This window comes from Ruditapes philippinarum, unplaced genomic scaffold (genome assembly GCF_026571515.1).
Source record: "Ruditapes philippinarum isolate M1 unplaced genomic scaffold, ASM2657151v2 ctg126_1_1_1_1, whole genome shotgun sequence".
In the NCBI taxonomy this organism is placed as follows: domain Eukaryota; kingdom Metazoa; phylum Mollusca; class Bivalvia; order Venerida; family Veneridae; genus Ruditapes; species Ruditapes philippinarum.
Window position 1 is genome coordinate 241,273 of NW_026858637.1, and position 23,585 is coordinate 264,857.

The 23,585-nt window shown below is 34.5% G+C and overlaps 1 protein-coding gene across 3 annotated transcripts in view; it reads right to left on the reverse strand.

The window, feature by feature from the left end:
* Positions 1-23,585, reverse strand: part of LOC132753797 (uncharacterized) — a 173,774-nt gene that overhangs the window by 35,333 nt on the left and 114,856 nt on the right. For all 3 annotated transcript variants that reach the window (XR_009629019.1, XM_060744320.1, XM_060744321.1), the window contains 2 exons: positions 11,634-11,825; positions 640-747 (listed from right to left, as the gene is read on the reverse strand). Coding sequence is in view for 2 of the 3 variants with exons in the window: in XM_060744320.1 (XP_060600303.1) it covers positions 640-747; positions 11,634-11,825 (300 nt within the window). In the remaining variant the exon portion in view is untranslated. The remainder of the gene's footprint in view (positions 1-639; positions 748-11,633; positions 11,826-23,585) is intronic.

Below are 23,585 nucleotides of genomic sequence, written 5' to 3' on the forward strand. Positions count from 1 at the left end.
AGCAACAGTAAAAAATAGTATTTTTTAAGGAAAATTCTATGTTCAAGGGGAGATCAATCTGAAAATATTGGTGCTAGAGTTATGAACTTTGTCACTTTATATGTGGTTGATGATGAGGAACATATATTTGAAGTTTGAAGTTGATACCTTAAGAAATGACAAAGTTATAGGGAAAAACATTTTACTGCACCAAAACTTTAATCTGAAATCTGGACGCGGACGCCGGGGCGAGTAGGACAGCTTTCCATATACTTCGTAGTCGAGCTAAAAATGAACAAAGGTCAATAACTCCAAAATAAGGCAAGACAGAGTTATGGTTCTTTTGCACAGCACTTCTACTCAATAAGATCTATCTACCTATAAAGTTTCGTGTTGATACCCCTTGTTGTTTCAAAGTTATATGTCCCAGACAAGAATAGCGTACCGAGGTACTGACGGGCAAAACTGCGACTATATGCTCACCCTTCAGGAAGCATAACAATCAATCATCAATCTTAGTGATGTCACATTGAAATATTCAAAGTAGGTCACCAGTCAAAATAGAGACTTGTCCATCTGCACAGATTTCTGGCATAGATCTGCTTCTTTATTGCTAGCATTTAAATTTAAAGTGTGAAATGATTGTCATGAAATATTTACCTCATTGTGAAAGATCCTGTAAGCTTGCTTCCATGGTTTTGTTTGTTTAATCTCCTTGTCATCATCAAAACTAACACCAATCTTGACAAACCCTTCCTCCTCACAAATCTACATGTATACATCAGAGATGAGCACAATTTTGTACAATAGTATTAATTGTTTATAGAGGATATTTGTTTCCATTTTAAGTGAATATGCTAAACATCACACTGAGAAGTGAGAAATTTTTAATATTTTCACATGCTTGTAGCATGAGTGAAAATGTGGATATTTTCTCACTTCTCTGTGTGATATATATAGCACATTCACAAAAAAAGACATACACATTTTCTCTTTTTTATGCCTAATAAATACAGTATAACAGGAGCAAGTTTTTAATGTTTTCATTGTAGCGTAGAAAAAGACACATGTAAAGTGATATATACACTGGAGCCTCAATTTAGCGCTCTCCGATAAAACTCTAATACAACGCTCATAGGCCTTTCCTTCCAAAAAAAGAAATCTTTTTTTTTCGCCCATCATAATTTTTTTCATGTATATTGATACTGCTCCGTAACTGCTATAACGCTTGTTCAATGTGCCAGTCAAGTACAATAAACGGTCATAATTAGGTCACTCGTGAGCCCAGAAGGTGTGAAATCATACACAGGTCAGTGTTAATCCGCTCTTTTGTTCATTTTTACCTGTTTATCAATCAGACGTCATTTTTACCTGTTTATCAATCAGGTATCATTAACTGATATATCAATATCAAATTCATAGCTACGCTCTCTTGGTCTTCACCTGGGTCTGTAAATACTATGCAGACCTGTTCCTCCTACAGTAACTATTACTTACCATGTGTCACAGTTTTTATAACGTAACAAATTAAAATGTGATAAGTGCAGGTAGTAATTGTTTTTTAACGGTCATAACAAATACATGTGTAACAATATATGTTTGTAAAACATGTATGCCCCCTATCGGCAGCCAATTAGTCATGTGATCAGTTTATTATGACTGACTTTTGACCTAGTGACCAAAATCAATAAGGGTTAATTACTGGTCATGACTAGTCACTAGGTAAATGTGACCGCAAAGGTTGTGTACAGCAATTTTATGACAAAGTTATTTCAAATCTTACCAAATAATATATGAATAAATTTTATGAATTTTTATGAATCATGTAGGCCTCATTAATGACAGCCAAGTTGTTATATTACATAAGACCTTGAAATGTGTATATCAAAAGGATTTTTAGTTTAATGAAAAATATCAACCAAGGCAACTTGAGTTGTTGAGTTATTGGTCAGAAACAGTCCTTACATACAAGGTCAATATGACATTGACCTTTGACCCTAAATCAATAGGGGTTATCTACTGGCCAAGACCAATGCACCTGTGAAGTCATAAGGTTAAAGGGCCCATGAGTTGGGATATTGATCAGAAAGTGTTGTTACCTATAAGGTCAATGTGATCTTCACCTCTGACACCTTAACGCCAAAAATCCATTGAGGTCATCTTATGACCAAAAGCAATAAATCTGTAAAACTTGAAGGTCAAGGGTCCATGGGTTGTCCAGTTATTGATAGAAAACCATTTTGAAATACAAGGTCAATGCAACCTTGACCTTCGTTCCCCTGACCCCAAAATCATTAGGGTCATCTACTGGCCAAGACCAATGCCCCTTCCAAGTTTGAGGGCCAACAGCCCATTGGTTGTCAAGTTATTGATTGGAAACCGTTTTTACCTACAAGGTAAATGTGACCTTGACCTTTGACCCCTTGACCCCAAAATCAATAGGCGTCATCTGCTAGTCATGTACAATCATCATACCAAGTTTGAAGTACCTAGGCCTAAGCGTTCTTTAGTTATCACTAGGAAACCGTTTTTACCTACAAGGTAAATGTGACCTTGACCTTTGACCCCTTGACCAAAAAATCAACAGGGGTTATATGCTGGTCATGAACAATCATCAAACCAAGTTTTAAGTTCCTAGGCTTAAGCGTTCTTTCAGTTATTGAACTGAAACTGTTTTTACCTACAAGGTAAATGTGACCTTGACTTTTGACCCCTTGACCCCATTGAGTCATCTGCTGGCCATGAACAATCATCAAATTAAGTTTGAAGTGCCTAGGCTGAAGGAATTTTAAGTTATCACTCGGAAACCGTTTTTACCTACAAGGTCAATGTGACCTTAGTTTAGTTTATACAAATTTATTTTAGTTTGATTGTGTTGGAAGCTATAAGCTTATTGAAACACTCCAGAATCCGTTCCTGGAACCAACCAGTACTAAGCAATGAATGTAAAGTTTCTTGCTCAAGGAAACAACGGCTTGCCCCTGACAGGGTTTGAACCCACGCGGTCAGCAATCCTTAGATTACTAGTCCGACGCGTTAACCACACGGCCACGCCGCCACACAATGTGACCTTGACCTTTGACCCCTTGACCCCAAAATCAATGGGGGTCATCTGCTGGTCATGAACAATCACCATACCAAGTTTGAAGTTCCTATGCCTAAGGGTTCTTTAGTTATCACTTGGAAACCGTATTTACCTACAAGGTCAATGTGACCTTGACCTTTGATCCCTGACCCCAACATCAAAAGGGGTCATCTGCTGGTCATGAACAATCATCATACTAAGTTTGAAGTTCCTAGGCCTTAGGGTTCTTTAGTTATTACTCAGAAACTGTTTTTACCTACAAGGTCAATGTGACCTTGACCTTTGACCCCTAGGGGTTATCTGCTGGTCATGAACAATTAGTGTAGGACTTACAGATAGACACGACATATTGTCTAATATTTGATTGTTTGATATTTTACCTTCAATTGTGACCTTGAGCTGACACATGGGCAACATGGGTTCTACACATCCCCTTGCTGAGGTGAACATTTGAGCCAAGTTTGAAGAAAATCTTTCAATTAGTGTAGGACTTACAGAGCGGACACGACATACTGTCTAATATTTGATTGTTTGATATTTGACCTTCAATTGTGACCTTGACCTGACTCATGGGCAACATGGGTTCTGCACATCCCCTTGTTGAGGTGAACATTTGAGCCAAGTTTGAAGAAAATCCCTAAATTGGTATAGGATTTATAGAGCGGACATGATAATGGAGACGGACAGATGGACGGACGCGACAAAGCAAATCCATTACAGCCCCCCCCCCCCATTTTGTGGTTGGGGTATAATAACAAAAACACGCGTCGCTGATTAGTAATATGACACTTAACTGGCCCCTTATGCAAGGCGCGATAATTAATATACGAACCTGGTGCTAAATAACTGGACACTGCATGTTAATTGACCAGGTACATGCAGGGGTACTACAAAGTCAAGTGTGAAGTTATCTTTATTGGCATTAATTGACATTGACGTGGCTTTGGACAGTTTATCATTTATATACATTTATATTCAAAATATAACATCATAATTCTTTAATCTTTACTGCTCTTTGCATTTGTCAAGTATTTTAAGTTTAGAATATTAAGCTATCATGACATGTGATATAGTTCCATCTGAACCAAATCAACCAAATTTATTTTCGCTTTTAAAACGAATGACAGCGATATGTTTTTGGAAAATTAACATAAAATATGAGACTCTGATCATTGATAATTAAGCTTAAATCATTGTGAACACACTCTGCTTAAGTAACTGTTCTTGTATGTAAATGTTTAATTATAATAATCAGATAAAAATATAACAGAAGAACTATAACATTATACATCAATAACTGTTTATTTTTCATTTGTTTAAATTTAATTATTCATATCTTATGTACAACTGTCCGTCCGTTATGCGATCGGTAGTCAACCTTTTACTCTTTAAACTTACAATGCACAAATCTTTGTAAAAAAAACATTGGCATATGCCAAAATAATATGTACTATACTACGGCAGACTGTAAACTGTGCCAAATACACGAAAGAAAATGCTCCCGATAGCATACTAGAATATAAAAAGCTTGCCCTCTTATCCCTCTAGAACCACCAAATTGGACGCACAAATCATAATATCGTGATGACGGGCCTGATTTTGATGATTCAAGTCCTTGAGATATTAAGTTTTCAGCAATATTATTATAATTCTATTTCAAAATACAATTTCAAGATATTCAATATGGTATCCGGACAATTCCCCTCCCGGACGAATCCCCTCCCAGTAAATTTGAATGTTTTTTCACAACCCGGACATTTCCCCCCTCCGTTAATTTTTTACGGCGGACAATTCCCCTCCCGTTAATTTTATAGGGCGGACAATTCCCCTCCCGTTATTTTAGCAGAGCGGACAATTCACCTCCCGCTGTTGTCAGAGCGGACAATTTCCCTCCCGTGGCTGTTGAACATATATATGTTATAATATTGTTTATTTGAGCTGTTGAACATAATATGTTATAATATTGTTTATTTGAGCTGTTGAACATATATATGTTATAATATTGTTTATTTGAGCTGTTGAACATATATATGTTATAATATTGTTTATTTGAAAGGTATTTTTAATGGACTTTAAATACATTTTGCTTGTCTATATTGACATGAATATAAACAAAACAAAACGCATTTTTTTGTTAAAATAATCTTTATTTCGTCAATACATTTCTGCAGCTGTAAAATAATTGTAATTAATTGGTTTTGCGATCAAGGATACATTTAATTAAGGGCAGCATTGATTAAAGATTTTTTATTGACAGTTTGTTTATCTTAAGCAGCGGCGGCAATGATTAAAGGCGGTATAATGTCACCTTTGTGAAATAATGATTCTTAAAAGTTCCGATCTTAACACGCAATTCTGTAAATAGAAACACTCAATTCTATAAATAGTAACACACAATTCTATAAATAGCACAATTCTATAAATAGCAACACGCAATTCTATAAATAGTAACACGCAATTCTATAAATAGAAACACGCAATTCGAAACACGCAATTCTAAAAATAGTAACACACAATTCTATAATAAGAAACACACAATTCTAAAAATAGAAAAAAGCAATTCTATAAATAGAAACACGCAATTCTAAAAATAGTAACACACAATTCTATAATAAGAAACACACAATTCTAAAAATAGAAAAAAGCAATTCTATAAATAGAAACACGCAATTCTAAAAATAGTAACAAGCAATTCTAAAAATAGAAACACGCAATTTCTATAAATTATAACACGCAATATTAAAAATAGAAACACGCAATTCTAAAAATAGAAACACGCAATTTCTATAAATAGTAACACGCAATTTCTAAAAATAGAAACACGCAATTCTAAAAATAGAAACACGCAATTCTATGAATAGTAACACGCAATTTCTAAAAATAGTAACACGCAATTTCTAAAAAGAGAAACACGCAATTCTAAAAATAGAAACACGCAATTTCTATAAATAGTAACACGCAATTCTATAAATAGAAACATGCAATTTCTATAAATAGTAACACCCAATTTCTAAAAATAGAAACACGCAATTCTAAAAATAGAAACACGCAATTCTATAAATAGTAACACGCAATTCTATAAATAGAAACACGCAATTCTAAAAATAGTAACACGCAATTCTAAAAATAGTAACACACAATTTCTATAAATAGTAACGCGCAATTTCTAAAAATTGAAAAACGCAAATCTAAAAATAGTAACAAGCAATTCTAAAAATAGTAAGACGCAATTTCTATAAATAGTAACACGCAATTTCTAAAAATAGAAATACGCAATTCCAAAAATAGAAACACGCAATTCTATTAATAATAACACGCAATTTATATAAATAGTAACAAGCAATTTCTAAAAATAGTAACAAGCAATTTTAAACATAGTATCATGCAATTTCTATAAAAAGTAACACGCAATTTCTAAAAATAGAAACACGCAATTCTAAAAATAGAAACACGCAATTCTATAAATAGTAACACGCAATTTCTTAAAAGAGAAACACGCAATTCTAAAAATAGTAAAACGCAATTTCTATAAATAGTAACACGCAATTTCTAAAAATAGAAACACGCAATTCTATAAATAGTAACACGCAATTTCTAAAAATAGAAACACGCAATTCTAAAAATAGTAACATGCAATTTCTATAAATAGTAACACGCAATTTCTATAAATAGTAACACGCAATTTCTATAAATAGAAACACGCAATTTCTATAAATAGTAACACGCAATTTCTAAAAATAGAAACACGCAATTCTAAATAAACACGCAATTTTATAAATAGTAACACGCATTTCTAAAAATAGAACACGCAATTCTAAAATAGAACAAAATAAATAGTAAAGCAATTTCAAAAATAGAAACACGCAATTCTAAAATAGAAACACGCAATTCTATAAATAGTAACACGCAATTTCATAAATAGAAACACGCAATTTCTATAAATAGTAACACGCAATTTCTAAAATAGAAACACGCAATTCTAAAATAGAAAACGCAATTTTAAATAGTAACACGCAAAAATAGAAACACGCAATTCTAAAATAGAAACACGCAATTCTAAAATAGAAACACGCAATTCTATAAATAGTAACAAGCAATTTCTATAAATAGAAACACGCAATTTCAAAAAATAGAAACACGCAATTCTAAAAATAGAAACACGCAATTCTATAAATAGTAACACGCAATTTCTATAAATAGAAACACGCAATTTCAAAAAATAGAAACACGCAATTCTAAAAATAGAAACACGCAATTCTATAAATAGTAACACGCAATTTCTATAAATAGTAACACGCAATTTCTAAAAATAGTAACACGCAATTTCTAAAAATAGAAACACGCAATTCTAAAAATAGAAACACGCAATTCTATAAATAGTAACACGCAATTTCTATAAATAGTAACACGCAATTTCTAAAAATAGAAACACGCAATTCTAAAAATAGAAACACGCAATTCTATAAATAGTAACAAGCAATTTCTATAAATAGAAACACGCAATTTCAAAAAATAGAAACACGCAATTCTAAAAATAGAAACACGCAATTCTATAAATAGTAACACGCAATTTCTATAAATAGTAACACGCAATTTCTAAAAATAGAAACACACAATTCTATAAATAGAAACACGCAATTTCTATAAATAGTAAAACGCAATTTCTAAAAATAGAAACACACTATTCTATAAATAGAAACACGCAATTTCTATACACACACACACCAATAAATATATAATTATGGTCATTTAATGCACAAATCTGAGAAAATTCAGTAATTTAACCTTCAAGGTCAAGGTCATTAAAGAGCCCAAGCAAATTTGGGTTTGATAAACAACAAGGTCTGGTCCTTAAGAATGTTCTGTTATAATATGAAGTTGATCCCTTCAATAATAGCAAAGTTACAGTCAGTTACAGCCAAAACAATGAAAATTTCAATAATTTGACCTTCAAAGACAATGTAATTAATGAGTGAAGGTCAAGGTCTGTCGGGTTATTTTTAAGAGTTATCCTTGAAGATTATTATGTTCAAGTTTGAAGACAATCCATTCAAAAATAACAAAGTTACAGCCAATAATAGCCAAAAAAATGAAAAATACAATAATTTGACCTTCAAAGTCAAGGTCATTTCTGAGTGAAGGTCAAGGTCTGTCTGGTTATTTTTAAGGGATATCCTTGAAGATTATTATGTTCAAGTTTGAAGACAATCCATTCAAAAATAACAAAGTTACAGCCAATAACAGCATGAACAAGCAAAATTTGGACTTTTAACCTTGAAGGTCAAGGTCATTTATGGATGAAGGTCAAGGTTAGTGTGGTCTACTGAAAGGTCTTGTCCCAAGGGTGTTGTGGCCAAGTATGAAGACAATACACCAAGAAATAAAAAAGTTATGATCCAGGTACAAGTTTGCAGATGGGAACGGCAACGGCAACGCCAACCCGACTATAACAATACCTCTACTTTTTTTTTCAAAAAAAAAAAAGTCGAGCTAAAAACTGTCATCTTTAATAAGAATGGTTATAGATTTTTTTATATGCAGTGGCGGCTATGATTAAGGGCCGTATAATGTCACGTCCGCTCTGATAAAAAACGGGAGGGGAATTGTCCGCTCTGCTAAAATAAAGGGAGGGAAATTGTCCGTCCTATAAAATTAACGGGAGGGGAAAAGTCCACCCTATTAAAATAACGAGAGGGGAAATGTCCGGGTTGTGAAAATAATATGGAAGGGTAATCGTCCGGGAGGGGGATTGTCCGGGATTCATTCAATATATATATATATTCATGGGCTACTGAGGCGGAAGTTACGGCTGCAGCAATGTGTTATGGTATCGACATATATGTGAATGTGATATGTGGTCTACAAAATAATTGGCTTAAGTTTCCTATGCAGGAGGGTGATTCATCAAGAAGTAGTTATTTATGCTTAAGACATATGAGTGATCATTTTGATGTTTTGCGCATGCCCCACAAACCGGAATTAGATGTACACAACCCCAATGACTTGATTCATTCCCCAAAACCGTTCACGGATAAATTAAAGAGGACGTCACCGGAAGCTTATGAAAATATTCCAAATTCCGGAATTACAGATATTGGTAAACAGGAAGCTGTTGTTAACATGTTGTCAACAACACTGAGTGACGCACAGCTATCTCTACTATCAAAAGGATTGAAATTTGTACCGACACGGAGAAATATAGATAAAGGCAAACTTATAACTGATTTAAACACGTGGGAACGCCGAATGAGACTACAAGAGTATTTTCATGACAAGAAAACAGAAAACGATACACAAAATGAATATGACAGTAAAAAGAAGCAGTCAACGTGGACGCCAAGTGCGGGTAGGGATAAATGGTTAGACTCATACATCAAGAAAGTAAAAGATGATATAATTAATGGGCTAAAAAGAAAATTCAAAACAAATATTACAAGAACTGAAGAACAAGCAATGAAAGAGCTCTTAAATAATGATACTTTAGTTATACGTCCGGCGGATATGGGGTCTGGTATCGTTGTTATGGATACAGAGGACTACAGAGGTAAACTTCAGGCCGAGATGACTGACAATGCCAATTGGAGGTGAACGAAGATAAAACGAAAACTATTGAAAACAAAGTGAAAAAGATGGCAGATGATATGTGCAAGAAAGGATCAATTTCAAAAGACTTAAAAGGATATTTGACGTCGTCTGGTGGTACATCGGGTAAACTGCAAGGTAATCCGAAACTGCATAAAACAGGGGTGCCATTGAGAACAATAGTAAATGGGAGACCTCTTGCGGAGAAAATGGCAGAAATAGTAGAAATGGAGCTACACGCCCATGTGACATCACTTCCTTCATATATTAAAGACACCACTGATTTCTTAAGAAAATTAGAGAATATTAAACAACCACTTCTGGCAGGAACAATTCTTTTCTGTTTAGACGTGAAAGCTCTGTACCCAAGTGTCCCACGGGCAGAGGCACGAGATGCGATTGCACGTGCATTAAATCAACGTGCCAACCCTAACATACCCACAGAAAATGTTCTTAATATGATGGACACTGTCCTTGAAAATAACACTATTTCATTTGATGGAAGAAAATTCACGCAGACAGAAGGAACAGCGATTGGCTCACGATTAGGGATGAATTACGCATCTACATATCTTGGATCATGGGAATCACAGCTGATGACGATAACAGATAAACTTCCGCTTGAGTATTTCCGGTATGTTGATGACGTTTGGGGCCTTTGGACTCACGGTATCGAGTCGTTAAAAACATTCCATGAGCTTGGGAATAACCTTCATCCAAGAATAAAATTAGAATTAAGATATTCAGCTGAAAAACTTGAGTTTCTTGACGTAATGGCGAAGATTCAGAATGGCATTTTAATAACAGACCTATACACTAAACCCACAGATAAACACCTGTACTTGCATAAAAATTCGTCTCATCCGGAATCGACAAAAAAATCAATACCATATGGACTTGCCCTCTGTGCTAAGCGAATATGTATTAATGAATCGACTTACAAACAACATAGAGAAAATATTAAAACTCAGTTACAGAAACGAGGCTATGAAGATCGACATATTGAAACAGAATTAAATAAAGTAGATAGTAAGAAAAGAAGTGACCTATTACATTATAATGAAGATAAAGAAAACACTGAAAGAATCCCCTTGGTACTGACATTTTCCAGAGCGCTCCCGAATGTAGGACAAATAGTACGAAAACACCTACCTGAATTACACACCTCCGATAGAATGAAGGAAATATTCCCGAATCCTCCAATTGCGGCATTTAGAAGAGATAATAACCTACAAGACATTCTCGTTCATAAGAAACACAATAAACTATTTTTTCAACAGCCGAATTCCTGTGCTCCTTGCAGATCCAAAAAGTGTGCGATTTGTCCGTACGTTATTGAAGCAGACACATTCATTGGTTTGAACGGGGCCTCGTATAAGGTTCGAAACCAGATCACGTGCAAATCTACGAATGTTGTGTATGCAGTTTATTGTAAGCGTTGCGAACGTTATATTTATGTTGGAGAAACAGGGGATACGTTGTACCAAAGACACCTTCTAAATTTATCCAGAATACGAACCAAATACAACAATCCGTTAGCGGCACATTTTTACACGAACGACCACACAGTTAATGATTTTTCAATAATGGGGCTGGAAAAGCTATACGGGAATGACCAATACAGAAAAACAATAGAAAATTTGTGGAAAAATAAATTAAGAACCTATAGACAGTATGGAGTTAATACCAAAGAATAACGCGGCAGACGGCAAACAACGCCACGGCGGGCGTCGTTCATTGACGTTACGTCACTTCCATTGTTTTGTTTGATATATTTGTATGTAGAATAAATGCTGCTGAAGAAGGCCGCAAGGCAGAAAGCTACGGCAAATTTAAATTAGCGTTTTTGCTTATCTATATATATATGGTTAAAAAAACACCCAAAATAGAACAACAATTTTTTAAATGTTTATATACCTATGTGTTAAAACACGAAATTATTAAATGCCTAAATAAGTTTCATTAATGTAGAAAGAAAATGTGCTACCTTGATGTGAGTGCCTTTCTTAGCTGCTTGTTTCAAACCAAAGATACAATCCTCTAGACTGGGCTCATCCTCTGCCACTATACTTCCTTTCTTACAGGCATGTTGAAATCTGGCATATGACACTGTAAAATAGTGCCTGAGGACAACTGTCTCCTTTACTACACCATCTGCTTTGTCTATAACCTCATCTTGCTGTAAATATATAAATACAAATGTATACAAAATTTTTCACAAAAAGATTTTTTATGTTCACTATATTATTTATAACACACACACACATACACACTGAGGTGAATCGCTATATGCCACCACAAGGACAGACGGATGTCTGGTCGAAATGGAATAAGGGGCCATTTCTTTTGTTTAACAGAGGGCCCATTGGCCCTTTATTCTATTGTTACTGAATGAACTAAATTGTCCTCTTCTGTTCAGTTTATGGTAAGTTGGCCTCCCATTCCTATTCAGTCATGCGACAGTTAAATTACGAGGGGAAGTCAGAAAATATCCGGACTTTTGACTCGTTCTCGAAAACCATTCAACATTTTAAAAAAAATCTTTCAACTCTTTTTCAAAATATTCTCCACCTACGTCTACACACTTTTGCCATCTTCGTGGGAGCTTTTGTATTCCCACTGTGAACCATGACATAGACCTATGTTTTAGGAACTGTGTAATCAAAGCCGCCCTGGTCTTATATTTCTTTCCAGCAAGCAATTTTTTCAGTTCTGGAAACAAATAAGTCACAGGGGGCGAGGTCTGGGCTATAAGGAGGGTGAGACAACAATTGCCATTTGTAAGAGTTGATAACCTCCACTGTAGCTGCGGCGGTATGGGAGGGGGCATTATCGTGAAGAAGGAGGACATTTTTCTGTGCTAACCTGGGACGCATTTGCTTCAGCTTTTCTCTGTGATTTTTCAGAATTACTTCAGAATAGTACTTGGCGATGACAGTTTGACCTATTGGCATGAAATGAGTAAGTATCATTCCTCGTGAATCCCAAAAGGCAACAAGCATGACTTTGCCAGCCGAAGGAGACATCTTAAACTTTTTAGGAGGTTGGGAACCAGCTCGTTTCCACTGCTTTGACTGAGCTTTTGTCTCAGGTTCGGAATAATGAACCCACATCTCATTTCCAGTGATAATGCGGTTCAAAAACTTATCTCCTTCACGATTAAAACGACTTAAAATGTTCTTTTGCACTGGTTACTCTGGTTGCCTTTTGATCTGCGGACAGCTGTCTTAAGGCACCCACCTGGCACTTACCTTGCTCATGCCTAGGTGTTCGTGTAAAATCTTGTGTGCCGATGCCTTACCGATGCTAAACTTGTTGGCTACCTCCTCCAAAGTTACTCAACGATTTTTGTTGACAAAAGCTTTAACATTTGCTACCATTGTTGGGGTCACCGCCTTAGCTGGCCGCCCAGTCCTAGGCCTGTCACAAACACTTGTTCTGCCTTCACCAAACTAAGAAACCCAGTTGTAGAAGGTTGAACGTGATACACATTTATCAGAAAATCTTTTTTTAAGCTTCTGAAAGATGTGGAAGGGCTTTTCACCTTCTGCAACCAGAAACTTTATTACAGAGCGTTGTTCCTCTAACAAAGAGTCCATGATATATGGAACACCTATCATATATCAGAGGGCAAAATACTGTGTATACACAACTATCATTGAAAATAAACTGACCACGTTACTGGCGAATTAATGTACATGTAGTTTTCACCAATATATAATGTGTGTATATAGCTGCACGTGGAAAGAGAGGAGCATGAAAAGTCGGGATATTTTCTGACTGTCCCTTGTACAATAGACTGGAGGTAAACAGGGTTGTTTTTTTTGGCTTATTAAAATTTAATAGCTGATATTGGGTCATATTCCTAATTGAAAATATTACATTATTTTCCCAATTCACAGAAAAAAAATTCGCAAATGAAAGTTACAAAATTAAAAATAAAGTAATATATAAAATTTCAATAAGAGGGCCAAAATGGCCCTAGATTGCTGACACCTGACCCATCTTACTCATCCGAGCAATTACCTATTCAAGCATCCTGACCAAGTTTCATGACAGTTGAGTGAAAAATGTGACCTCTAGAGTGTTAGCATGGTTTTTCCATATTTAAACAGTGGGACCTAGTTTTTGAGCCCAGGTGACCCATTGTCTACCTTGACCTAGAAATCATCAAAACAAACTTTCAGACCAACTTCAAGGATATTTGGATCAAAACAAGATTTTTCTATTTTTAGCTCCTGTAACCTATTTTTTCATCCGAGATGACCCATGTTTAATATCATTTGAGCAATTACCTAGACAAGCATCCTGACAAAGTTTGATGACGATTGAGGCAAAAATGTTACAACTAGAGTGTTAACGAACAAATGTGGATGGACAAAGGTCGACGGACATTCAACAATCCTAAAATCTTTGAAAATAAGGGCTTCTTCATTGTTATAGTGATTAAATGTTTGAAGATACCATCCTAGACAGTGATGGTTTGCATTCATTTAAAATCAATGCAAAATTTCAGTCATGCACTTTTTCCCAATTTTTAACAAAACATTGCTGAAATTCACAACTCCATGGTTATGGGTCATGTTCCCAAAATCCAGGAAAAATCCTGGCATAAAAAAAAAAGATCAATGTTTAAGTTTGTTGACTATAATGGCAGCAGAAAAGAAACAATGACTGAAACAATAGGATATTTCCTAACCGTATTCTTATTATGAAATTTCAATAGAAATAAAATGAGACTAGAAATCTGTCATCATGCCACGGATGCCCCCGCATGCAGCCAAAATTTCAGAAGTTATAATATTTAGTTCCAAATTTGTTTGCACAAATTATTTTTTTCATTTTAAGTTCAAAGACCTTAAAACTTTTCAATGTTAACACAAACCATTTTCATACAATGTTCAAGGAGCTGAAATTATTCAGTCTTAACCTTTTAAAAATAGCATATTGCATATTTGTAGCCAAAATAATGGCTACATACATTTCCACAAAAGTATGAGTGTTGAAACTGAAAGTTCAAAAATTTTCCAACATTCAGGAAAGATAAGTTTGTCCAAAATCATTGAACCACGACCATATTCAAACTTAAACTGCTTATTCCTAAGATGTATCTATATTATTTTCAAAGTGAAAGGGACATAACTCTGCCAAAAAATCATCAAACCATGACCAAATTCCAACTTGACCTGCCCATTCCTTTGACATATCCATATGTCAAATTTGAGTTGAATATGTAACACTGTTGGGTAGATAATGAACAGAAACTGTAAATTTCATATTATTTTCAAAGTGAAAGGGGCATTACTCTGCCAAAAATCATTGAACCGTGACCAAATTCGAACTTGGCCTGGGCATTCAAAAAACATATCCATATGTCAAATTTGAGTTAAATGTGTTGTACCGTTGGGGAGATAATAAACGGAAACTGAAAATTTCATATTATTTTCAAAGTGAAAGGGGCATAACTCTGTCAAAAATTATTTAACCATGACCAAATTTGATCTTGACCTGCGCATTCCTTTGACGTATCCATATGTCAAATTTAAGTTTAATGTGTTGTACTGTTGGGGAGATAATGAACGGAAACTGAAATTTTCATATTGTTTTCAAAGTAAAAGGGGCATAACTCTGCCAAAAATCATCGAACCATGACCAAATTCGAACTTGACATGTATTTTCTCATGACATATCCATATGTCAAGTTTGAGTTGAATGTGTTGTATCGTTGGGGAGATAATGAACGGAAACTGAAAATTTCATATTATTTTCAATGTAAAAGGGGCATAACTCTGCCAAAAATCATCGAACCATGACCAAATTGGAACTTGACCTGTATTTTCTCATGACATATCCATATGTCAAGTTTGAGTTGAATGTTTGCAACCGTTCTTAAGATAATGAACGGAAACTGATGATGACGGAATGACAGAATGACGGAATGTCGGAACAGGGTAACACTATATGCCCCGGCCATTACATGGCGGGGGCATAAAAAGGTTGGAAAACAGTGAACATAGAGGAGTGTAGTGAACCAAACTTGTAACTAAGTTATGAATTATTGAGCTGTCTCAATGTTAGCTGTGAATTGCCTATGTCATCAGAACAAACAAGAGCTGTCACAGGAGACAGCCAAGCTCGACTAATAAAAAACTGGACGCAGAAAGGAGGACAAAACTATGAAAGAAAAATCAATTATGTTTAATTATGTATTAAGTTATAGTAAAAAAATAACATTTGTTAAAATAAATTCCAAGATCAAGGGAAATAATTCTAGAAATAGTCACGCTAGAGTTATGAACCTTGTCACACAACATGTATGTAGTGATAAGAAGTATATATTAGAAGTTTGAAGTAGATACCTTAAAAAGTAACAAAGTTATAATATTTCTTAAAGAAAATCCTAAGTTCAAAGAGAAATAAATCTGTAAAAATTACTTCAAGAGTTGAACATTGTCACATAAAATATAATTGATTATAAGGAATAAGTATTTGAAGTTTGAGGTAGATACCTTTAAAACTAAAAAAGTTATAGTAAAAAATAACATTTTTCTAGTAAAAAAAATCTAAGTTGATGGGGAGATAATTCTTGCAATATTGGTGCTAGAGTTATGAACCTTGTCACATAAGATGTGGATGATGATAAGGTACATTTATTTGAAGTATGAAGTTGATCCCTTTAGAAATAAATAAGTTACAGTAAACAAGAGGGCCATGATGGCCCTGAGGTCGCTCACCTGTATATAGCCCCCCCCCAGCCCAATTTTTACCCAAGGGCTTTTATTTGTTTATTTGAACAGACTTGGGAGACACCCATAAGAAGATGTTTCATGCAAAACATCCAAGTTCTAACTCATTGGGTTTTTTAAAAGAAGATTTTTTAAGTTTTTACTATACACATATAGTTAAAAACAATGACACCCCTCGGGCAGGGCCAGTTTTGACCCCTGGGCTTTTATTTGAACAAACTTTGTAGATATTTACTTAAAGATGTTTCATGCTTAATATCTAAACTCTAGTTATTTGGGTTTTTTCAAAGAAGATTTTTAAGTTTTTGCTATGTATATAAGGAAAATCAATGACCCCCGGGGCGGGGCCAGTTTTGACCCCAGGGCTTTTATTTGAACATACTTGGTAGACACCCATTAGAACATGTCTCATGCTACATATCTTATCTCTAGCTCTTTGGGTTCTTTAAAAGAAGATTTTATAAGTTTTTACTATATGCATATAAGGAAAATCAATGACCCCCTGGGGCGGGGCCAATTTTGACCCCAGGGCTTTTATTTGAACAAACTTGGTAGACATTCACTAGAAGATGTTTCATGCCAAATATCTAAGCTCTAGCTCTTACGATTCTTTAAAAGAAGATTTTTTAAGTTTTTACTATATGCATAAAGAAAAAATCAATGACCCCCGGGGCGGGGCCAATTTTGACCCCAGGGCTTTTATTTGAACAAACTTGGTAGACATTCACTAGAAGATGTTTCATGCCAAATATCTTAGCTCTAGCTCTTTGGGTTCTTTAAAAGAAGATTTTTAAGTTTTAACTTTATGCATATAGGGAAAATCAATGACCCCCTGGGGCGGGGCCAATTTTGACCCCAGGGCTTTTATTTGAACAAACTTGGTAGACATTCACTAGAAGATGTTTCATGCCAAATATCTAAGCTCTAGCTCTTACAGTTCTTTAAAAGAAGATTTTTTAAGTTTTTACTATATGCATATAGGGAAAATCAATGACCCCCTGGGGCGGGGCCAATTTTGACCCCAGGGCTTTTATTTGAACAAACTTGGTAGACATTCACTAGAAGATGTTTCATGCCAAATATCTAAGCTCTAGCTCTTACAGTTCTTTAAAAGAAGATTTTTTAAGTTTTTACTATATGCATATAGGGAAAATCAATGACCCCCGGGGCGGGGCCAATTTTGACCCCAGGGCTTTTATTTGAACAAACTTGGTAGACACTCATTAGAAGATGTTTCATGCCAAATATCTAAGCTCTAGCTCTTAGGGTTGTTTAAAAGAAGATATTTAAAGATTTTTCTTTCGGTTGCCATGGCAACCAGAGTTCTGCATGGAATTAAATTCTTTGAACAATTTTTAAAGGTGACCACCAAAGGAACATTCCTGTGAAGTTTGGATGAAATTGGCTCAGTGGTTTATGAGGAGATGTCATTTAAAGCAAAAGTTTACGGACGGACGACGGACGCCGGACGAAAAGCGATCACAAAAGCTCACCCTGTCACTTTGTGACAGGTGAGCTAAAAATAATATTTTTTAAAGAAAATTCTAAGTTCAAGGGGAGATAAATCTGAAAATATTGGTGCTAAAGTTATGAACCTTTTCACATAAGATGGGATGATGATAAGGTACATATATTTGAAGTATGGAGTTGATCCCTTAAGAAATAAAGAAGTAACAGTAAAAAATAGTATTTTTTAAGGAAAATTCTAAGTTCAAGGGGAGATAAATCTGAAAATATTGGTGCTAGAGTTATGAACCTTGTCACATAAGATGGGGATGATGATAAGGTACATATATTTGAAGTATGAGGTTGATCCCTTAAGAAATAAAGAAGTAACAGTAAAAAAAAGTATTTTTTAAGGAAAATTCTAAGTTCAAGGGGAGATAAATCTGAAAATATTGGTGCTAGAGTTATGAACCTTGTCACATAAGATGTGGTTGATGATAAGGAACATATATTTGAAGTTTGAAGTTGATACCTTAAGAAATGACAAAGTTATAGTGAAAAATATTTTACTGCACCAAAACTTTAATCTGAAATCTAGACGCGGACGCTGACGCCGGGGCGAGTAGGACAGCTCTCCATATACTTTGTATAGTCGAGCTAAAAATGGCCCTAGATTGCTCACCTGACCCATCAAACTCACCCATGCAATTTCTTAAACAAGCATCATGACAATTGAGTCAAAAATGTGACCTCTAGAGTGTTAACAACGTTTTTCCATATTTGGGCAGTGTGACCTAGTTTTTGACCCCAGGTAACCCATATTCAAACTTGACCTAGAAATCATCAATTCAAAATTGAAGACCAATTTTCAGGATATTTGATAACAACAGTAGCCACTGGAGAGAAAACAAGATTTTTCTATTTCTAGCTCCTGTGACCTAGTTTTTCATCAGAGATGACTCATGTTTAAAGTACTCCAAGCAATTAACTACACAAGCATTCTGACCAACTTTGATGACAATTGAGTCAACAAAAGCTGTCACAGGAGACAGCGAAGCTCGACTAAATATATACTGGACGCAGTAAGGAAGACAAAACTATGAAAGAAAAATCAATTAAGATATAAATATATTTCCTCTTATGACAAGAAGTTAAAGTAGTTTACATAAATTCCAAGTTCAAAGAGGAATAGTTCTGGAAATAGTCACACTAGAGTTATGGACCTTGTCACACAACATGTGTGTAATGATAAAAAATATATATTTGAAGTTTGAAGAAGATACCTTTAAAAGTAAAGAAGTTATAATATTTCTTAAAGAAAATTCTAAGTTCAATGTAAGATAAATCTGATAATATTGCTTCAAGAGTTATGAACCTTGTCACATAAGATGTGGTTCATGATAAGGTATATGAATTTGAAGTTTCAGTAAAAACCAAAAGTAACAGTAAAAAAAATATTTTTTAAGGAAAATTTTAAGTTCAAGGGGATATCAATCTGAAAATACTGGTGCTACAGTTATGAACCTTGTCACATAAGATGAGATGTGGTTGGTGATAAGGAACATATATTTGAAGTTTGAAGTTGATTCCTTAAGAAATGAAAAAGTTATAGTGAAAAATATTTTACTGCACCAAAACTGTAATCTGAAATCTGGACCCAAGACACCGGGGCGAGTAGGACAGCTCTCCATATACTTTGTATAGTCAAGCAAAAAATGTAACCGTAGAGTGTTAATAAGGTTTTATCGTATTTGCGCAGTGTGACCTAGTTTTTGACCCTAATTGACCCATATTCAAACAAAACCTAGAAATCATCAAAACAAACTTTCAGGTCAATTTCCAGGATATTTGGATCAAAACAGTAGCTACTAGAGTGTTAAAAATATTTTTCTATTTTTAGCTCCTGTGACCTAGTTTTCAAACTGAGACAACCCATATTAAAAGCTGACCTAGAAGTTATCAAAACAACCTTCTTGGCTAATTTCCAGAATATTTTTATCAAAACTGCAGCCACTAGAGTGTTAACAAGATTTTTCTATTTTTTAGCTCCTGTGACCCTTTTTTTGGCTGGAGATGACCCATATTAGAACTTGACCTAGGAATCATCAAAACCTTCCTGACCAATTTCCAGAATATTTGGATCAAAACTGCAGCCATAAGTGTGTTCACAAGATGTTTCTATTTTTAGCTCCTGTGACCTAGTTTTTGACCAGAGATAACCCATATTCGAACTTGACCTAGAAATCATCAAAAAACCTTCTTGACCAATTTCCAGAAAATTTGGATGAAAACTGCAGCCACTAGAGTGTTCAAAGTGTAAAAATGAACAAAGAGCAATAACTCCAAAATTAAGCAAGGCAGAGTTAACGTTCTTTTGCTCTGCACTTCTTTTTAATAAGGTCAATCTACCTACAAACCTCTGGTTTCAGAGCTAAGTCTCGGACAAAGTTCAAAGTGAAAAAAATTATCAAAGGGCAATAACTTCAAAATTAGGTAAGGCTGAGTTATGGCTATTTTGCACTGCACTTCTATTCAATTAGATCAATCTATCTGTGAAGTTTCATGTTGAAATCTCTAATGGTTTAAGATTTATGTCTTGGACAAATGTTTAAAAGTAAAAATGAACAAAAGGCAATAACTCCAAAATTAGGCAAGGCAGAGTTGAGGTTCTTTAGCACTACAATTACATCCCATGAGATCTATCTACTTACAAAGTTTCATGTTGACATCTCTTATTGTTTTAGAGTTATGTCCCGGACAAAGTTCAAAGTGTAATAATAAACAAAGGGCAATTACTCCAAATTAGGCCAGGCAGAGATATGAATCTTTAACACTGCACTTCCACCCAATGAGACCTATCTACCTACAAAGTTTCATGTTGATATCTCTTACAGTTTTAGAGTTATGTCCGGGACGAAGTTCAAAGTGTACAAATGCACAAAGGGCAATAACTCCAAAATTAGGCAAGACAGAATTATGGTTCTTTAACAATGCACTTCCACCCAATGAGATCTATCTACCTACAAAGTTTCATGTTGATATCTCTTATAGTTTTAGAGTTATGTCCCGGACAAAGTTCAAAGTGTAAAAATTAATTAAGGGCAATAACTCCAAAATTAGGGATGGCAGAGTTATGATTCTTGTGCACTGCATATCTACTCAATGAGATGACGCCAGACACCGGACATATCCCCATCACTATATCTCACCTTGACCACTTTGTGGTCAGGTGAGCTAAAAAGGTAGGGTGCCTGGATATAAGTTAAATATATCTAAGCTACATAATGTTGGCTGTACATTACATACATTATAATGTCAATTTTGAAATCTCCCAAAAAGAACGTCAAACAACTTCAGCAAGGTTAGAGTTTACACATTCTACAGTATTCATGTATAAAGAAGCCTTTACATCTATATTGTATCATAAACATCTAATACAACAAGCATTTGATAGTATTGCGGGCAATACAGGAGTCCCCTACCGGTCCCTCAAAAAGTTCTTTAATTGTCATACACTCCTGTGTATTGCCATTTATAATGAATTTGAGGATGAAGTCTGTATTTGAAAATATCAACCACAAAACATAATAAAATAAGTTTGTCTATATCACAGTAATGTGTGAAGTTTCCATGCTTAGTAAGGAAATTATGTTTATACAACCTTGTCATATTATTACGATGTGGGATTTTAAAGTAAATCCTATAAGGAATGAAGAAGTTGGAGTGAAAATACCAGTTTCTCGAAAAAAATCTAAGTTCAAGGGGGACATAATTCTGGAAATAGTCTTGCTAGAGTATTTAACCTTCTCAAAAATGTTGATTGATAATAAGAAACATATATATGAAGTTTGAAGTAGATACATTAGGAAATAAAGAAGTTATTTAAAAAAGACAACATTTTTTCCCCTAAAAAATCTAAGTTCAAGGGAGGTAATACTGATATTTTTTGTGCTAGAGTTATAAACCTTGTCACATATGATGTGGTTGATGACCAGAAACTTAAATTTAAAGTTTGAAGTAAACACCTTAAGAAATAAAGAACATATAGTGAAAAAGCTGAAAAATTTAAATCAGAAATCTTGAAATTCAGGCTATTTGTTGCCATAGCAACCAGAATTTTCAACATAGGAAGAAAAGAAAAAGATGTGCATAATCTCCAGACTGCCATCTACACATATTTCAAGTTTCATAAAAATATTTTCAGTACTTTTTGAGTTATCACTGGATCCAGTTTATGTGTTAAATTTGCCATATTTTCAGACTATTTGTTGCCATAGCAACCAGAATTTTCAACATAGGAAGAAAAAAAAAAGACGTGCATAATCTCCATACTGCCATCTATCCATATATCAAGTTTCATAAAAATATTTTCAGTACTTTTTGCGTTATCGCGGGATCCAGTTTTGTGGACGGACGGACTGACGGACTGACAGACTGACAGACAGACGGACAGACAGACGGACAGACAGACAGACGGACAGACGGACGGAGGGTAAACCTAAAGTCCCCTCCGGTTAAACCGGTAGGGGACTAATTATTATTTAGCCTGGGAAGGAGTTCATTTGATGTGATTTTCCCTAGCAAAAAAAAATTAAAATGAGAATTTGATTTAAGGCCCATTATGCCTAAGAAATGCTTTTATTTTATTTCTCAAAAACTTTTTAATTTTGGTGTACTTTTATAGTATGATACTCATTGGCCATCTACCTAAACCATCTTTTTCATCTGTTGCTTTTTGGCAATAAGTATAGTTATAGTGAATTTGTATTTTGTATGGAAGTCAAAATACTACTTTGTTTACATTTTGCTACTTTTACTACAATTTACTTCACATTTATTGCTTATTTCTTCAGGGAACAAGCATTTAATATTCCCTAAAACCATTATCTAAACATTATAAAATACATGTTTTCTTGAGAAGTAAAAATTTGTTTCTGAGGCGCAATGTGCCTTTAAATATGTGACTATGTTGCCTTCTCAGTTATTGGTTTTTACATTTTAGACTTTCCCTTTTTAGCACAATATTTTCCCTCTAGGAAGTCACAGGTTGTTTTGAAAATTCAAGGAAAAAATCCCTGGAAGGCAATATTATCATTTTCCACAATTAGACAGCTCAATTCTCACAGAAACAGAAAATCTACAGCTACAATAAAGGGTGGCAAAAGTATACATAAAAGAAAAGAAAACAGAATAGTTTGCAGCACTGTCAGGTTATCTAAGGCTTGTTAATAAGGTATATAAGGGAAGGTTATTTTTTCTGTATTTATAAATATGTGTAGATATAGATTTGTTTTTGTCCCAAATATCACAACTGTCTCAAATATCATTTAATGGTTTATGAAATTTTAAGTTGTTCTTAGTAGAAATATTTTTGTGAATAGAAAGTAACAAAATAGTTATTGAAGCTAGCCAAAGCCACTTATTAACCAGTAATTAACCAACCTAAGCCACTTATTAGCCAGTAATTTACAATATACACCACTTATAAGCTAGAAATTTACCAGTGTAATCCACTTATAAGCTAGTAAATTGCCGGTATAAGCCACTTATAAGCTAGTAAAGTACCAGCCTATCCCACTTATAAACCAGTGTAAGCTACTTATAAGCCAGTAATTTATAAATAAAACCACTTATAAGCTATTAATTTACCAGTATTAGTTACTTTTTTAGCCAGTAATTTATAAGTAAAATCACTTATAAGCTAGTAATTACCAGTGTAATCCACTTACAAGCCAGTAATTTACCAG